This window comes from Priapulus caudatus, unplaced genomic scaffold (genome assembly GCF_000485595.1).
Source record: "Priapulus caudatus unplaced genomic scaffold, Priapulus_caudatus-5.0.1 Scaffold689, whole genome shotgun sequence".
Classification (NCBI taxonomy): Eukaryota; Metazoa; Priapulida; class Priapulimorpha; order Priapulimorphida; family Priapulidae; genus Priapulus; species Priapulus caudatus.
The window spans coordinates 38,234-53,393 of NW_014577750.1; the positions used below are offsets into that span (position 1 = coordinate 38,234).

The following is a 15,160-nucleotide window of genomic DNA, read 5'->3' on the forward strand; positions in this document are numbered from 1 at the left end:
TTTGCGTTGCTCAAGGAGTTGTGTAATTGTTTGAATATGAGCTATCACGGTGAATATTAGTGGTGATAAAAGTGAAGTGGGTGTTTGATTCGTTTAGGAGCGTGGGCAACGGACGGAGAGCGATTTCGCTGTGGTGCCCGTGATGTTTGTGTTGATTGCTTTGGTTGGAGTTTATTTGGATAGTATGTTTATTGAGATTCACATGGTGATATTAGTTTGTGAAATAGGTGTGAGTCGGGTAGTTGATTCTTTTGCGTTTGTGACCTCATGAGTTTGTTGGTAATTATGTTATATCTTTTGAGATTTACGTGGTGATATTAGTGGCTGAATATTGTTGAAGTGGGTGTTGATTCTTTTTGTGTGTGCTCAGGAGTTATCTTGGTGAGGATATTCATGTTTAATTGAGATTCACGGTGATCCATACAAATTACATACGCGCGGTGGATGATCTCAGAGGGAGAGCCAGCGTAAATGATCCACTTTCGTAAATGTTGCAAAGCGCGCGCCTGGGCAACAACCCACCAACGATCCACCCCTCCCCCATCACGGTCGCCGCGCATGGTACCTCCCAATCAAACAAAGAGTAAATCTTGGCAGCACTAACGCAGTGCTAGTCGTTAGTGTGAGAGGCAGAGAGCTCGATCGGCAGGTAAGGATGGCGTTGTGTTGATGATGTTCATAGTGTATTGAGACCATGCGTTTGCCATCGCTGAATCGTCTCGTTCGAACAACGGCTTGAATCTACATGTAGTTGATAGAGGTAGGTTGCAGTAACTAGTTGATTATCGCGGTTGCCTCCATAGGATCCTGCATAGCCACGCGTGAAGATTATTTAATATTATCTCAACGCTTATCTGACGACTCGTTTCTGCCTTGGGACTCCGCTATGTAAATTATGCTTAATCCTAGTTAGGGTCTCAGATATATATATATATATATATATATATATTATGTATATGTGTGTGTGTATATATAATATATAGAGAGTGAGAGAGATNAGATTTATATATAGTTCGCCAATGTAGTAAACAAATCCGGGGTGCTAAACTAGGATAATTAGCGTACGTTACTCCATCACTAACCCTTGCATAACCCTACCCCTAACCCTAACCAAACCCTATATACCTATCCCTAACCTAGGCCTAATTAGCCGTAGCCCTAACCCAGATCGAATCTTAACCCTATCATTCATCATTAAACCCGTGAACTGAACTGACCCTAGCCCGGCCAGCCTCAACAAACCTACAATATTGCTGGTGAATCGCGTATTTATTCACAGGCTAATATAGTTGTTTTCTGCTCTTATATATGACTCATGAGAGCAAATGTTTGTAGCCACTGTTCGCTAAGGAATATAGTCGCAAAAATTTGTAGCGGCTACAAATCTGCTACATATATATATATATATATATATATATATTTTATATATATACTATATATATTATATATATATAATAGTATATATTCATTTTAATATTTATATAGTAGTGAGCGGCCGTCAGATAGATGCACTGGAGCCGTGCTTCCAGTATTTTGTAAAAATTTGTTTGACATTTTGGTCATAAACTTCTCGCAGACTCCGAGATGCATCTCAGACGTCTACCATTCAATAAGTTTCAGGGGGGCATGCCCCCAGACCCCCTAGCATGCAGCGCGCCTGCTTTTTATTATCAATGTGGATGTTATCCTTCTTTACTTTCTTAAGACCTGTGGGCGCCAGTGTATATAGTGTTGTTTATCTGTTGCCGTTACAATGGCTACAAATCTGCTGCATGTATAGAGCATCGAATATATAGAAAATAGAGTATAGCGAATAGAGCATGTATATACCTTAGCGAACAGTGGCTACAAACATTTGCTCACATATATAAGAGCAGAAAATTGCTATATTAGCCTGTGACTATATTCCCTGGTGAATCTCAGCTAGTATTGTTTGTGTTTGAATCCCGTAATTTTAACGCACGTCAACGCCACATGTCAACGTTTTTCTAGCCAGGTTTTATCGTTTAGATCGCTATCGTCACCTTGTGTGAGCGGGCATCGCATGACTCACCTATGCGCGCAGGTATATAACGTCGCACCTGCCCGCCTGCATCCAGGTGAATCTGCTGCGGCGGCGGCGGCAGTGTATGTATGCCGTAACGAAATACACGCAGAAATAGATCACACGGATGTATCACATGTAATCAACTACTGTAGCTGCTGTGGTTTGTCGTAGCAGCAATACTAGAAATACGTGGGTTCGCATCGCACGGTACGCTACGTATGCAATCACGCATACACATGCATATACGGACACACATGCGCGCACACACACGCACGCACACGCGCACACACACACACAGACACGCGCACGCACACACAACACACACACACAAACGCACGCACACACACAACACACACACAAACGCACGCAAACACGCGCACATACACATGCGCAAACACAAACACACGCAGGCGCGCGTGCACGCACGCACGCAATCGCCTATACGTACACCTACATTGTTTACGCGCGTGTGTGGAGCGGGAAGTGGCAGGTTGCGTAACACGGATGCAGGTAAAATGTCCTATTTTCAAGCGTGTTTACGTTGGGCACCACACCGATGCGGACATAGATTTAACGAGCTCTCTTTCGCTACTTGTGCGTTACTAGCAGCACGCGCCAACCGATTAGCGCCCGCAACCAGCAGCAGTTTTAGTACACTCCTCGTTACCATGGTAACTGATCATAACAGTGCAGCGTCTGCGTGGGTGCAGGCAGCAGCAGCAGCAGCAGCATCAGTATCCCGATGGCAAGCCAGGTCCGGGTGTACCTGTAATGTAGGTTACGAGGGTGGCTAACACAACAAAGGGATATATACCGGGTGAGGGGAGGCTGCTATTGTCCCATAGCAGCTGGGTGGACGTGCGCATGGCACGCCATTATTTTATTTCGGAAATGAGGGAAATACAGGTTCCCATCGATTTCATAGTGCTGAAGTTGGCAAAAGGGAATTTTTACACAGAGAGCCAATAACCTACAGCTCTGGTCTATGGTGACACCAGTTGCAATCACAATCTTCAATGGGCTAAAAAAAATAGCCGATAAGATCGTACGTTACAATCGCACAGTGTTTTGTGGCAGACGAATTTTCCGCTGGGTTGTGACATTACATGGCGTATTATATCGCCCGTGCTAAACATCGTGAATGAATATAGAACGATGCAGGTTAACTCGGCGTGCGCCTCTAATAAAAGTCGCAGCCGGGTTTCGTTGTTATGGCTACGCTGTGGGATTGATGTAACCATGGTTACATAAAGGCACGCTTGCGTGCACCTGTATGTTAATTAATAGTGGATGTGGTATTTCAGGTGCGTCATTTATACTAAAAAATTCCTTATATCTTCTAATGCATCCTACACGTATTGGTTTTTTCCCTGATATATTAAATTGATACAACATATTTGGTTCACTAATGGCCACGCCATCGATGTATAGTATCAAGATAGTATCAAAAGCGTATAAAGAAGGCTATCTTTATACGCTCTTGATAGTATAGATATATAGATGTATAGATATATCGATGTAGGTGTATAATATAGTATGTATGTATCGATGTATGGTATATGTGTGTATCTTAGCAATGACTGCTGTACTCATCGAGTAACGTGTGGTAATTAAACATGAATATTTTACAAGTCTACCACTTGCGTCCAGATCTGATGCCTAGCTGTCTTTACGCTGTGAAGAAGGTAAAACTGTATTTCGCTAGCGTTTTGTCTGTACGCGTGCTCCTAGCTTCATGTTGATGTGCGTGCACTCGGCCGATGTAAGTTGTAGACGACGCTTTTATATTAAATATTAACATTTGTCAATTATTATTACGCACTCTATGCGAAGCGGCATCGCATAGCATTTATCTTGAGTGCGTTTCTACACATACATATATATTTTAAAGAAGTTGGGGAGTGGGGATATGGGGCGTGAAGGATTATGTGGTGCTAGGTACCAAGCCACACGAGTCGTAGGCCTACGTACTTGTACGTGACACATGGCTGGTATTGCCGAGGGCGTTAATCATTGGTTGAAGAGCAAGTTGCCATGGCGATTACTGTTTCGTATTAATACGTAGGAACGTCTTGTTGTGTGTGTCTCTGTGTGTATGTGTGTGTGTGTGTGTGTGTGTGTGTGTGTGTGTGTGTGTGTGTGCGCGCGTGCTTGCGTGTGTCTCTGTGTGTGCGTGTGTGTGCGCCCTGAATACGTATCTAAAGGGTAATCGAACTAGGGAGGCCCTAAAGGTAATACGTAAATCCTGCTTTTAGAACTAGGTGCAGATGGCAACGGTGGCGTAGCATTCATTTCCTCACACACTCATCCGACCACAGCGTAAACACCATAATGACGAGAATGGAGAGGGTTGGGTCGTCTAATCACCACGTTCGCCTGACTGCTGTGTTGACACGGCATTTCCTGCGCGCACGGGAAGAATGTAAGGACAATAATAAGTGTTGACAAGCCCGCATGGCCATTTCATCCTGACACTCTCTATACTATAGATCTATATCTATAGTCTATAGCATACAAGGTCCTCAGAGTGTTGTTGTTGGTCCGCGGTAGAGTGAATCGGCTCTAGTTACTGTAGCATCATTTGCTAGGAGTGATGTTGGTTGTTGGCAAGTGTTGCAGCAGCTGCCGTGGCGGGCTCGGAAGACGCGAAACTGTACGCTCTGTCGTTTTCGTCTCGACATCAGCGAATCAAGAGATTATCTCAAAAACAACACTTGAGTGTGTAGCTATAGTAAATTTGCGCGTGTGTATACGTGCGTGTGCGTGCGTGCGTTTGTGCGTTTAATTAGGGGATCTGGGTCTATATATTGTGTAGCGTGTGTGATTTTAATCGAAAGAACATTCGTGAAGTCGCTTTTCAGTGTGTATAAACTCGCAAGCATCACGTTTAAAAATTCATTGCAGCAACATTCTAGCCATCGCCATTATGTCTTTGCGAAAGTAGTACAGTACTAAACTTTTCAAGCTCATTGACTGATGCCGGATTATAACAGATGTCTGTGAACTCGGCAGGAAAATACAGTCATTGATGAAACAATTGTGACCATGTCGTAATTACGTTATCGCGTACGTGTGAACGCGTGTCAGGCGTGAACCCGTTGCCCAGACAAATCTGTTCGTCATGTTAATGCTCGTGCGTACTATCGGTAATTAGTCTGTGAATTATTTGTCTGTATATAATTATTATGTTGTGTATGCTTTGTACAGTCAGTAGCTCAGTGGTGAATAATGTCTAATTCGACGAATAATTCGACGATAAATTCCACATTGCTGTCTTTATACTGGAAACAGCTATACGTTCGACCTTGAATGTCAACCGCTGACTACCTAGATACTGGCCGGGGCGAATAATGACAAATTCGACGAATAATTCAACGACAAGTTCCACCAATAATGAATAAATTTGTCATTATTCGCCCCTGCCAGGATCTAGGTAGTCAACGATTGATATTCTAATGATCAAATGTGTGGCTGTTTCCTGTATAAAGGCAGCGATGCTTATTTTAAATGGCATTGCCGAAATCCTTTCCGCTATAACTTTGCAGCTATTATGAAAATGGATGAACTCGCGAATTTTATCGTCGCCTAAATATCGGCTGCTGTGCGAAACGTTTTCAATGGTTATATCAGTTTGTATGAATAGCCAGTAATATATTAAAGTTATTCGTGGCATATCTCGTTAATTTAAACTGATCGCTGTACCATAACTCCAATATTTTACGGCCTATTTCCCAACACTGGTCCAACGAAATATTACGGATCGCAGTGTTGAACAATTTATGACAGGTATTCTAGGTGCATATTACTCAAAGTGGCCGTGGCCATTACTGGGTGACCCATATGTCACCTAATTGGTATTTTTACCGTGCTATGAGTGAGAATAATTGTATAGGATTACAGATATCTACAGTACAGTACTACTACACGGCTAGGTACACCTTGTGTGATTTGTGGTCACCGTATGTATACATGCAGACAGATTTAGGTGACTTTGGATTGCGGATTCTCGCCGTGTAATACTAATAATGTATTTCCTCATACAGAAATATGAAGCACGAAATAGGTACTGCTGCTATTTAAAAAAAATCAAAACCGTACTTATATCTGTCAAATTAGGTCCCTATACACTAATTTTTCTATAATTTTCTCACGTTCTGTCCAGGAAGGAATGTGATACTGGTCTATAGATATATACTATCAAGAGCTAATAATACCTAGGTATTATTATCTCTTGATACTATATACTCTTTCTCTCTCTATCTCTATCTTTCTTTCTTTATTTCTCCCCTCTCTCTCTCTCTCTCTCTCTCTCTCTCTCTCATATATATAATATTATTATATAATATATATATAATATATTATATATATATTGTTAATACTCTTTATAGTCATTTTTCGCTTATAAAATGTCTATTAAGGTCATGCTGCAAGGGTTGATGGCGCTGGATAAGTATACGCGGCAGTTCACTGTACGTGGGCTATAGTACTCAGGCTCAATGCTGATGTGAGATGCTGGGGGTGTGGATATAACTCAGACATGCTCCTCCGGGGACCCGCATGTCGTAAACTCATCATTAGCTACACGGAAGAATGCAATATCAGGAGATATCACATTCTAGTGAAATATGACGGCGATATCGGAAGTGAATTGTTTTGCACGTAAAATTTGTCAGCGTTATAAGCTTCTCCGTGGTATTGTCTCGACTTGCTCTTCAGCTTCTCTGTCATCTCGCTCTCGGTCCTCTCTCTCTCTCTCTCTCTTCTTCTCTTCTCTCTCTCTCTCTCTCTCTCTTTCTCTCTCTCGCGCGCGCTCTCTCCCGTGATATGCCACGATGTACATCATCATATCAGGAGTGAATTTGTTTTCTCTACTACTGTTCATGTGTATATTGTTTTGGTTGCGCCCTAAAAGGTGATACACGGTGAACGCCCCGGTTAGGGGAAGCGCAAAACAGACAGGCAGCCTTTTTGCACTCCCCGGCTAGCCAAACGAAGATGTTTTATCATAAACAGACTAGGTAATAGACGTCTGGCCACATAATTATGATATATCATCAAGAGCGGATAGGTATTATCCGCTCTTGATATCATTCATATACCGTACCGTCCCAGTCACGTACGCATTGTTAGTTTTATCCGTTACACGTACGATGTAAAATAACGGTTTCGTTGTCATCTAATACATATTTGTGAATGTATGTCTGTTTTGGGAATATAGTGCGATTCAGCATTTGCTAACAGGTGTGTTTTCGTATTGCTTGTGTAGTCAACAGCGACAAAGCAGCTGCGGCCTTTGTGGTGTTCTAGCCGTGTGCCTCTCAAGCAATTTATCAGGATTCATTCGGTTCAACACATGAGTCATCGACATTAATATTGGCTTTTATTATGCAAAGTTGGACGTGACCGCGGTGGTGTGGTGGTGAAACTGACGGTGGTGTCACAATGTGTCGGGAAGGATGGGCGCAGGGCAGATTTTAACAAAACGCGTATTATTGCTGCTCAAGTTTGCTGACATTTTTTTACGATATATTCCCGATTTCTCTCAAAGTATATACAGTGAATCGTACGTAGTAGCTGTTATTATGAGCATCTCTGTACTACAACCGATAATCGGGAATTGGTGAATAGAGAGAATTATATGTTCGTGTGCTCCTGCTACTGTAAGGTCTATACTATCAAGAGCTCATAATATTATAGAGATACTATAGCTTAATACTATCAAGAGCTAATAATACCAATATTAGCTCTTGATAGTATAGACCTACTACCATAGAATAGATGTGTTCATGGTGTTATGAACAAAACCTAGTTGTCCAATCGCGTTATATGCAATCCGTGCGCGCGATACATGCACGATAATAAGATCAGGAGTAGATAATAGGGATCCCTATTATCTACTCCTGATAAGATGTAAGAGATATATATAAATATATATATATATAAATATTATCAAGAGCGTATTAAGAAGGTCCTTCTATTATGTATTCTTGATATATATATATAGTCGTAATTAATTTAGCGTGTGTCATATTGCAGGCGTGGGACGGAGAATACGACCGACGTACCGTACGACAGACATTACGACCAGCAAGATTTCCCCCCACCACCACCACGTTGTACAGCAGGCAGGTGTGGTCTGTGTGTGTGTGTGCGTCTGTGATCGTACACAGCCGTCATGAGGGGTGGAGGCGGCGGTAATAGCAGGTGGGGGCACCAATTACTCTGCATCGCCTGCACGGCAGCAGCCATCGTCCTAGTTAGAGCACAAGGTACGTTCACAGGTAGGCAGCGATCGGGACCTGCATGCCGATTATTTCACCTGGATCTCATCTCGCGGTTGTTCGTGTAGTGTAATTGAGTTAGCACGCGTGAGATTGAGTAACGTAGGGAGTGGATTAAGCGATCGAGGGCGGACTTGTTATAGATGGTGCATGCGCTAGCGTGTAATTACTAATTAGCACCTTGCTACGCCTTTGTGTGCCTTTCTCTCGTGTTTTAATCAATATCTATTTACTCTTGTTTGATATCGGTGCAAAAGCTCTTAGCTTATGTTAATAATGTTCATTATATACCGATGAAAATAAATTTTACTTGAGCTTGAACTTGAACTTGAGAGTCTCTCTTTCTGCGCTCTTCGAGTCGCAATCTGTTGTGTGTTTGTTCCCTCTCATCGTCCTCCTTCCTGTAGCGTGGGTTGATAGCAATAGACGTACATCGATAGCAACAAGAACGTATTAAGTATTACTCTTGTTGCTATCAATGTACCTCTATTATGTACCTATCAATGTACCTAATCAATGTACCTATTAAGTACTTAATACGTAATTACGCTCTTGATAGCAATAAAAACGGATGCAATTGTGGTAAATTAAACAACGAGGGGAAACAAAAAACTTTTTTTTTTCATTTAATGTATTAAACTAACATGCTACAGCTCTTCGACACCACAGACGTTAGATTTTGACGCTTCTTCAATCGAACAGAGTGATTCATAATAATTATTGAGCGTTAGGTGAATCAGGGGGGATACGAGTCGTGTCGTTAATCGTAAAGTATTAATGTTCGAACGATTGGGTTTCCGCTCGCTAATGAGCAAGTCCGATCTCATTAATTAAGTAATCTACAGCGCCGTGATGCATGTACGGTCAGATTGTTTCGCTGTACATCTGGCCTCATGAGGGTCTATAGGCCGCAGACATATTTAATGGTAAATTAATTCATATCGGCTATCGTGCATACATGACAAAGATAATTAACTTTATTGTATCATGATTAGCAGAACCTCCCCCCCCCCCGCCTCTGCTCTGTCAAACGGGTCAGTGTCATGACAATTCATGAGTCAGTATGTGTGAACGCTAGGTAATGATTGAACTGTAGAATTTATGCAGTCAGTGTGTATGATGTATTTTAGTAGGATGTTGTTGTTTTACGAGTATATAATTGTGCGTATACACCCATCCGGAGTTTTGACTTCAGTGACTCAAACCTTGTGTATATGAACTCTATAAATAATCGCCAAACGGGAAATGTCTATCCGGATGTTATATGAAAATCCATGCTCGGTATTTTTCATTAGATCATTCTTCTATACGATAAACAAAAACTACATTAGCGCATCACAACATAAAGCAGGAACAGTATAGCGTTTTTAATCATGATTATTATGAACAGAACATGGAATAATATGGCCCGACTTTGAAGATTTTAATATTATTGCCAGAAAATTAATATTATTCCAGGTTATCTTTCCGTTTGTGCGTAGGTCTATACGGTAGATGTGTTAGGAGATGAAGTATATCCAGTGGCGTTGTACTGTTTAATATTTTTATATGTTTAATTATTTCTCATTATTATTAATGCGTACTAAACGTGATTGCTATTTAGCGTGGTGCGTTTTTGCAGTGCAAGCTCTCGTCGTTTCACACGGGTTTAGGCTTCATATTTTATACAGCAACTTGCGACGAGTTTTTGCTAAGAAATAAATGCTTACGCGCGATTTGTTTAAAAAAACACACAAAGCGCGGATGGTTTCTTACACAAAACTTTCTCATCTCTGTTCACAATCTCTGTCTACATATACCTGGGGGGGGGGAATGCGCCCCATTCGACTTTATCTCGCGAGATGGGGTTACTGTATAAAAAACTTTCATAACCAACCTTATGAAGAGTATGGTAGTAGAGTAGAGTAGAGTAGGTGCGGTTGCATTCGCCTGGTGCCATCGTGTAATTAAGCAGTTTGTTCATCTGTGCGTGTGCGTGTGTGTGTGTGTGTGTGTGTGTGTGTGTGTGTGTGTGTGTGTGTGCGCGCGCGCGCATGCGCGTATGCGCGTGTACGTGTGCGTGCGTGTGTACGCGCGTGTGTGGGTGCGTGTGTGCGTGCGCGCGTGTGCGTGTGCGTGCTGTAAGCAGAATTGATACTTGAATCCAGCCAGCAACAGATCTCAACCACGCTCATCTACGCGCGCGCACAGGTGATGCTATTGTGTTTCGCACGGCTGGATGTTTTGATGTTTTCCATTCCGCAGCGTGATTTATGATTTATGATTATGATATATGATTTATATTTAGGATGCACGCACGAACCCCGTGTTTTTGTCTCTGATGAGGAACGCAGCAGCAACGCGCATGCAGGCAACGCCTTGTGCATCCGCGCCAGCGCTCGCGATCGGAATTCTATGTTTTCAATTTCGCAATCCAAATTTTGGGAACGTCTCAATTAACGTCCGGTAGTAGTAGGGCGGGGAACAGCAAAATGCAATGTCGAACTTTTCTTGAATATTTGCGATGACCTGTCTGCAGTAGTGTGAACGTCATTCCTCTCCGCAATAGCCTAGAATAGCATGTAAGTTAGTAATTGACTATCTAGCATATTTTATATATTGAAGGTAATTTTTAACACCAATTAAAGGGATATATTAACATCTCATCTGCTACGGATAACCTAAACTGATAGCATAGCTCCTTATGATGTCTGAGTATTCATTCGGCATTTTAACTGAAGCAATATTTAAAAATTATATCAGGAGTTAATAAAGACAAATTGTCTTTATTTGTCTTCATTTGTCTTTATTAACTCCTGATTATATGCGGTTAAATTAGGTGCGGTACAGTGCGGTGCGGTGAGCTGTGGTATGGTGTGGTGTGTCACGTAGTATATGTAGTGTATTACAGCATAAGTGCGTGTGTGCGATGCACTAGTGATATTTCTGTGGATAACTCCCGGCAGATCTCACCGACTCCACGGCAGCCAGCACAACAGGTGGCGATGGCGCCTCGCTCACATCTCCGCTTCCCTCCGCGTCAGCACCAGCAGCAGAAGATGAGGAAGCTGACCCTCCCAACGCAGCCGAACTAGAACCCTCCGCGGATGCATCGAGTTTCGTCGCCGCGACGACGGAGACAATCTTTTCGCCTCCCGCGACACAGTCGGCGGCGGAGGTCACTGCAGGGTCGGATGCCCCGACGCAGACGACGAGAGCAGTCGCGACGACGCAGGTGGCGCCACCAGACGCGGACGCTGCCGGCGGAGCGGGCGAGCGGGCGGCGACGACGCGAGTCGTGTTGCCGCTGGCGACGGAGGCGGGCCACGCCCAGGACGCGCTCGCGACCCGTCTCGCGTCCGGCGAACCCGCACCTTCGCCGGTGCACTCTGGCGGCGGTGCTCCGACGTCTCCCTCGACGCCGACGCCGTCCGTGATTCCGTCCGTCGAGGTCGCCATCCGCAAGGTCACGGTCGCCGGAGCGGAGGCGCCACCTGGCGGCGACGCTAGAACGGCGACGTCGCCGCTCGGCTCTTTCCTCGAACCGACGTCGAGCGCAGTTGCCGTGGCGACAGCATCGTCGTCGACGACGGAGGATGCCCGGCCGGCGGCGGCGGAGGAGAATCCCGTCGTTCTCTTCGACAACGTCCGCGAGGATGCTGACGCGGTGGAGAGCACCGTCGCTACGTCGACCTCTGACCCCGAACCGCCCGCCGCCGTTGCCGACCCGACCCGCGAGACGACGCCGGGTAAGGGCGTCGCCACGGCAACGACAGACGCTGAGCCTATCGCGCAGCAGAGCGCGCCGCCGTCGTCAAGCCAAATGCCACCGTCCCCAGAGTTTTCTCCGTCCTTTGCTCTCGCACCGTTCCCAAGCCAAATATCGCCAACGGAGTTGTCACCGTCCTCGAGTCACGTACCGTCCTCGGAACTCGCACCGTCGTCAAGCCTTATGCCGTCCCCGAGCCAAGAAGTGTCTTCGAACCAAGCAACGTCGATTTCCACCTTGTCCACAAGTCCTGCGGCAACGACTAGCAGTTCCATCGAGTCGTCTTCTAGCGCTAAGAAAATCTCCATTTTGTTTCCGTTGAATGCCACTCGATTCACTGTAAAGCCTACGACGGATGTTGTAGCAGCCACTGCAACGGACTCCCCTGGAGTTGTAACGGCAAGCCAAATTACGAGCACAGTTTCCTCTAGAGCTGTTGCAGTCACATCTTCCACCGTCCCCACCAGTGCTAGTGCGTCGACCGCCAAAGTCGAGGATGCAACTATTGACGCGCGTGCGTCTGTAACTACCGCAGCTGCTGTCGCCACTGCCACCACGACCGTAGATGTAATGGATGGTGTAGCTTCCACCAGCAGTGACACCGGCACCACTGCTCTCGGTGGCAACACTACGAGCGAATACGACAACGTAACCGTCATCGGTGAAGGTCGCTTCAATGTCACCGCCGACGGTGACGTCGCCGACGGCGGTAACGTCACCGCCGGTTACGCGACGACGAGCAGGACAAAAACTGTGCGCATAGTGATCTACGTGTGCGTGGGGTCGCTACTGGGGGCGCTGCTCATGGTGGCCATAGTGGGTCTCATCGTGAGCTCGTGCAGAAGCAACCACCAGCAGTCGTTCACGCTCAAGGACACGGTGGGTCTCTCGTTCTCTTTTTCTTCTTCTCTCTTTCTTTCTTTTTTTTCCTTTTCTCGCGTTCTTTGCTGGATTCCCTACCTGAAGGAATAGCTAACGTATCACTCACTAATTAATTTCACTTAATACTCGTACGTATTGCGTATCACGTACCCAGCTGAAGTACACAGAGATGTATTTAAATATAGCGTGAAAGGTATTCTCTCTTTATTCTAATTGAACACAACAAAACTGCTGCTTGTCATAAACTATAACTGTTTATTGCGACGTGACTGTATTGTTATTTTTTCCAATTCGAAAAAAACATGTCGGGTCGCATCACGTGATTACTTGAATGTCTTTATCCTTTAACCGCAGCCACACCTAAACTTCACCAATGAGGATTTTACGCTGACCCAAATTCCCCGGCCAAAAACCATCCTCACGACGCAGAACGAGGTAAGTGGCAGCGCCCTGAAGCAGAAGAATGGAGAGCCAATGAGCAACAGCAGCACCGAGCGGCTGACGGAGGGCAAGAGCGGAGGAGAAAATGGCCACCATCGCAACGGAGCGATGCCGCGGCAGAAGGGGGGCATCGACAACCCGGGGTTCAAGCCGGATCAGGTTGAGATGGTGGAGAACAAGAGTGGCGTGTACATCCCCGATGCAGATTACGACATCGTCGCCACGGCAAAGGGAGATTCCGACAGCGACGCGCTCCAAGTCAGTTTTTAATCGGTGAGACAGAGTCGCCCTCTGGTGGTCCCCACATCCTTCGTGGCTTGTGGTCCTTCGGTAGGCTGAAGATTGCTGCTACCGTCAACGTGTGAGTGACTGCCACGTCGGCGTGCTGAGGAAGTACTGGTCAAATAACATTCCTTTCGTTGTCTTTGGAAATATGTTTGTCAGAATAGAAGGACGATGACGTGGGTCATTGTAAACCAATGATTACATTGCTTTCCTTTCGTTGTCTCTGAAAATGTGTTTGTCAGAATGGAAGGAGTATGAGTCAGCGTAAACCAATGATTACATTGCTTTCCTTTCGTTGTCTCTGAAAATGTGTTTGTCAGAATGGAAGGATTATGAGTCAGCGTAAACCAATGATTGCATTGCTTGCCCCACGGTATAACCGGAATGTCATATATACATACAAGAGGTAATAATGCGTATTATACATACCAGAAGTAGATAATAGGGATTTTATATTCCCTATTATCTACTTCTGATACATACGTATAATATAATACATACGTAGCTAATAATACATACGTGTTGTTAGCTCTTGATGTATAGTTGGTGTTGTTGATCGTCTTTACGATGATTCTCTATGAACTGACGTTGGTTAGTTTGGCGGGGCAGTTGCGCACAGTTTAATGAAGTTTTTAATCGCCGGTAATGCGTATAAATACTTGGCATACTGATCATTTGTTCCGTCACAATTTTTCTCGTGGTAATCTGTACGATATTGCGTATTTGTACGGATTTGTACAATTCTGTACACGGATTTCTATCAGTCATTGAATTGAGATCTGTCTGTAAGCGTCTGATGCCGTAAAGACGTTGTTTTAATAGATGGGATTTGACTGATTCCATCGGTTGTTGAGAGTCAGCCCTGTCAGCCAGTCGGGACTCCTGGGCTGTCTAAGTTTAGATGTCGTTTGAAGGGCGGTGGTGACCGACACTCTACTGTCCTTTTACGTGGGAGTGTTTCTGTGAAGAATATCTCACGGCTGCAGCTAGGAATCGGATCGGTTTCCTGATGTGTATGTCTTTGTATACGTGCAGGTGGCAGTTGCCCTTGGCACTGCCAGCGCCCCTGCGGTTGTGCATCTGTACATAGGTGTTTTTAAATCTCTTATGAAGTGCGACAGTTGGTTTCGCATACGTCGCGATACGATAGGTATCACCAGCATTCGTATTTCACAATTTCGTCCACTGAGATTCCCAAAAATCGATATATACTCCATTTATTTTTCACATTGTAGCGTATGATATATCGGTACGATAGTGACAGGCGGTTCGGAGGTCTTTCTATGCGTTCATTGTATAACAGCTTTCGTGTTGGTTTTGAGTTGGGGTTGCAGGCCAATGGCTTTATATATATATATATATATATATATATATATACGCGTAGTAATAGTCGTACTTACTACGTACTATAAGTAAAGGTAAGTTAGTAGGTACACTAACAAAGTAATAGTTACTTATTTAGTACTAACTAACGTA

At 44.5% G+C, this 15,160-nt stretch overlaps 1 protein-coding gene across 5 annotated transcripts; it reads left to right on the forward strand.

The window, feature by feature from the left end:
* Positions 1 to 612: 612 nt before the first annotated feature.
* Positions 613 to 15,091, forward strand: LOC106812812 (mucin-5AC-like). Of its 5 annotated transcripts, none has more exons than XM_014816792.1 (4): positions 613 to 760; positions 8,084 to 8,328; positions 11,274 to 12,955; positions 13,313 to 15,091. In XM_014816792.1, the coding sequence occupies exons 2-4, from the start codon at positions 8,223 to 8,225 to the stop codon at positions 13,667 to 13,669; spliced, it is 2,145 nt and encodes a 714-aa protein (XP_014672278.1). In that variant the 5' UTR covers positions 613 to 760; positions 8,084 to 8,222; the 3' UTR covers positions 13,670 to 15,091. The 5 variants fall into 5 exon arrangements, with proteins under 5 accessions (XP_014672278.1, XP_014672282.1, XP_014672279.1 ...); XM_014816796.1 differs by having other exon boundaries at positions 8,084 to 8,316; XM_014816793.1 differs by lacking the exon at positions 613 to 760 and adding an exon at positions 3,278 to 3,351.
* Positions 15,092 to 15,160: the final 69 nt, after the last annotated feature.

Coding starts and splice junctions, on each gene's coding strand:
- LOC106812812 (XM_014816792.1), top strand. CDS start 8,223: ATGAGGGGTGGAGGCGGCGGTAATAGCAGGTGGGGGCACCAATTACTC. Junction 8,329..11,273: donor AGCACAAGGTACGTTCACAG/GTAGGCAGCGAT, acceptor AACTCCCGGCAG/ATCTCACCGACTCCACGGCA. Junction 12,956..13,312: donor CGTTCACGCTCAAGGACACG/GTGGGTCTCTCG, acceptor CTTTAACCGCAG/CCACACCTAAACTTCACCAA.